General features: G+C 45.6%; 1 protein-coding gene across 1 annotated transcript in view; it reads left to right on the top strand.

The window, feature by feature from the left end:
- PQLC1 (PQ loop repeat containing 1) overlaps window positions 1-1598 on the top strand; it is a gene marked incomplete at its 5' end in the record, with an annotated part of 67524 nt that extends 65926 nt beyond the window's left edge. The window contains one exon of the mRNA XM_010008704.1: window positions 1391-1598. Within this exon, the coding sequence (XP_010007006.1) occupies window positions 1391-1598 (208 nt within the window). The remainder of the gene's footprint in view (window positions 1-1390) is intronic.
- Between the last annotated feature and the right edge of the window lie 1832 nt (window positions 1599-3430).

Genomic DNA, 3430 nt, shown 5'->3' with positions numbered 1-3430 from the left:
TAAGCGTGCTGTGGGGTGTGTGGGTTTAGCAGTTGTTTTCCTTTTCTGATTATTTGTTTATTTACATTTTAGATTGACCCTGAGTGGGGAATGACTGCTCACTCAGCCCCATGCCCTTGCTTGCACTTCCACCCAGAGACCCTCTTTGAAAGGTCCATGGGATTGCATACCATTCTTTATGCTCTCAGTCACGTGCTGTGTGTTCCAGCAAGGCATGTGTTTCCATAGTGCCGTGAGGCAGGGTAAATAGATGCTGCTGGCCACCCTTTCCAAACGGCCAAAGTGGGCTGCAGCATTTGGCTTGCAATAGCATTGTGTACTTGTGTCCAAAATACAAATTGTGCTAGCTCCCTGCCTGAATGTTTGAGAAATGAATGTTAAGTCCTGCTCTGCTGCATGAGCCTGACTGCATTTGATGAATTGGAGTCAGTGCTGGTAAAACACAATGACTCATAATTACGACAAATCGGGCACAATGCTCATACTGTGAACTAAAAAGCTTTTGTCTACAACCGCTTATTCAGCTGCTTAAAAACCTCTCCTGTTAAAGTGCATGAAGCTTGGAAACAGCTTTCGTGATCTGGTTGTTCACATTTTGTTGAGGATACTGAAAAGAATTTGGTCAGTTAGAAGAACTTGCTTCTATTCCCCACAGTTTCTCCTGATGTGAGGGGTGGACTGCAGGACAGGGCTCGGCAGTGCAGCAAGATGAAAGCAAGGATGGCTATTAAAAGGAAGTCTGAGCACTGGTCTTGATCTGTGTCCTTGATAAACCTCTCTAGTGATGTTCATCCTTGCAGTAACAGCTGCAGGCATGTGGTTTCCCCTCTTTCTGTATTACCAGACTGGTGGGTTTTTTGTTTTGCGTTTTCTGCAATAAGAAATTATTTCTTCCGCTGTCAGAAGAGTTTGTTCCAGCAGATGCTAAAAAAGTTGTGCATGCATGAGAGAGCAGTCTGTGTGTGACTTCATCTTGCGTGAGCACAAAATGGCACACACAAGAGGTAACTGGAGATTAATCGCTTGTTTTCCATGCACTGATTACTTGGGTTTATGGTCAGTGCTGTCACCATGTGGCAGTCGTGTTTACAGAGCACCACTGAGTTGAATATCATAGCTGGATATTTTAAAATGTTGGGTACCTTCATAGCCACAGGGATTTTTGAGTTGTAACTGTGGAGGTAAGAGTGCTGTGGGGTAGAGAATTTGATCCTTCCTTCCAATTACAGTGCAGCATGTCTTGGCTAGGCATGCTTTCTGCTCTCATAGTCTCAACCCACTGTTGAGTATAAACCCTCACTGAAGTAGGTGGGATCCTCTGGCACAGCAGGTCTAATCACAAGCTAATTTCCTCTCAATAAATTCTTTTTCTTGCTTTTCTGCCTTTTAGTGTCAAGATGGTGCTAATGTGGACCAGCGGAGACACGTTCAAGACTGGTTACTTCATCCTGAATCAGGCCCCTTTCCAATTCTCCATCTGTGGACTCCTGCAGGTTTTTGTGGACATCGCTATCCTGTTGCAGGTTTACTTGTACAGCTACTACCCTCAGAAGTCTGTGTCCCACACTGCACACCCGGCTAGCACCAAGGCCCTGTGAGACTTCTAGCTGGACAGGTTGCAGGACGGTGGCACTGCGGAGTTGGCCATGGCAGCTCCTTCCCTGTGTAAATACTCGTGTTGCCAAGTTGAAAGGAGAAAGGAGAACAAGGATTGAAAATCTGGCAGCACTTCCAGCTTGGAAGGTTTTATTTTAAATAACTTGCTCTCTCTGTTTTGAAACTTATCTGTACAGAACAGTTTCTTGGTGGGGGACGGGGCACTTTATTTTTGCATAGGTACCTATGAGCCTTATCTATTCACAAATATTTGTATATTTAATCACAAGGGCTGGATGGTTTGCGTTTGTAATGCTATTTAAAAATGTTACACCACAGAAATTATAGGATATTTTGTCTGAAATTTTACGTATTTATGTAATATGAGGTCTGCACATGGGTAAGAAGTTTGTGGCGTGCTAGCTTTCAGCATCTCCACGATGTAGGAAGAAGTATTGAAGAGCAAACAGGAGCTTTCTCTTTTCCTAGGAAGGGTGTCCGGTAAGCAGAGAAGGTGAGGGCAGTAGGCCCTGCAAAGAGATGAGCAGCCAGAAGTGAACCAGTCATACACAGTGTAAAGCACCAATGTGCTGAAGATTGGCTGGCAGGTGTTGACCCCTATGTTGTGGGTGTGACAGGCAGGCACACCAAGGAGATGATAGAAGGGGGTCTGAATATGGGCCATACTGGAGCCATGTTTAGAACAAGCACAACCAGTCATGCAGTCAGCCAGGAGGAGGAGCTAACAGGATACTGCAGGTAACTTCAGTAGGTACTTTGAAATGATGGGGTTTGGGAACAGCCTGCCCTTCATTTAGGGGGCAGAACTGCTCCTGCAGCTGTGCACAAGACAGACCTGGGCTGTAGCACATCTCTCACAAAACAAGGGGACAACAGATGCACATTGCCAATATTGCCAGGCAGGTATTTATGGATGGCGAGTGAGCCACAATAGAAACAATTCAGTTTTCGCTGCCTCAGAAAGGGAAGTGAGAAAGTTTGAGACAGAAAAAAGCCATACCCTATGGAGTGGGACTATCATCCAACAGCTTGATTTGTTAAAGCTGAGATTCATGTTCATCTTCTTTAATGCCACACATGAACCAGTTTATGTTTTGGGATGTTTCTTGCACTGACCCAACAAGGAAGGAGTCCACGTTTTCCTTCTTCTGTAGCTTAAGATCTTCTAGGCTTTTAGAAGAATCAGCAGCCTGTACTTCAAGGGTGTGAGAAAGCTGAAAGAGAGCTTATTTATAAATGTCTCGATGTTTCTAATGGCTGTTTGCCAGTATAGGTCACTGTGCCCTTTCTGAGAACTGCATGTGTCTAGCAGCTGCAGGTGGTGTGGACCCACAGGGGCTGTGGCCAAGCCCCTGGGATTCTGCCAATTGCTGTCTTGAAACCACCCTGCTTGGAATGAGGCTGCCACAGAAAGGCCTCTAGTCCCAGGAACAGCTCTGCTTGCACTGCATTCTTTTTCATGAGGCTCCCTCCCTGCTGCTGGCTGAATCCCATCTGATCACAGGCAAAGTGTTAAGAGTTGGGACAGATTTTTTTTCTCCAACATTAGCCCAAGAGCTTGTGTTCTCTTACCAATGACAGCACATCTGATGTTGAGTAACTTCAGTGTGTCAATCAGATTGACTTCCCTGTTTTATTTGGGAACCTCATAATTTCAATCTGGACTGTCTTCATCAGTAGCAAACTCCTCTAGAGAGGAAGCATCAGCAGGCTATGGCAGTGGTTTTGTGACATTTGGCTGGGAATGTCCATCATAGGAGTGGGCTGTCCATGTGCTGCTTGCCAGTCCTGTGCTCCTCTCACTCCCCAGGTA

Source organism: Chaetura pelagica, unplaced genomic scaffold (assembly GCF_000747805.2).
Source record: "Chaetura pelagica isolate M959 unplaced genomic scaffold, ChaPel_1.0 scaffold332, whole genome shotgun sequence".
In the NCBI taxonomy this organism is placed as follows: domain Eukaryota; kingdom Metazoa; phylum Chordata; class Aves; order Apodiformes; family Apodidae; genus Chaetura; species Chaetura pelagica.
Note: the sequence above shows the minus strand (reverse complement) of the source record. Positions and strands in the feature narration are given on the sequence as shown.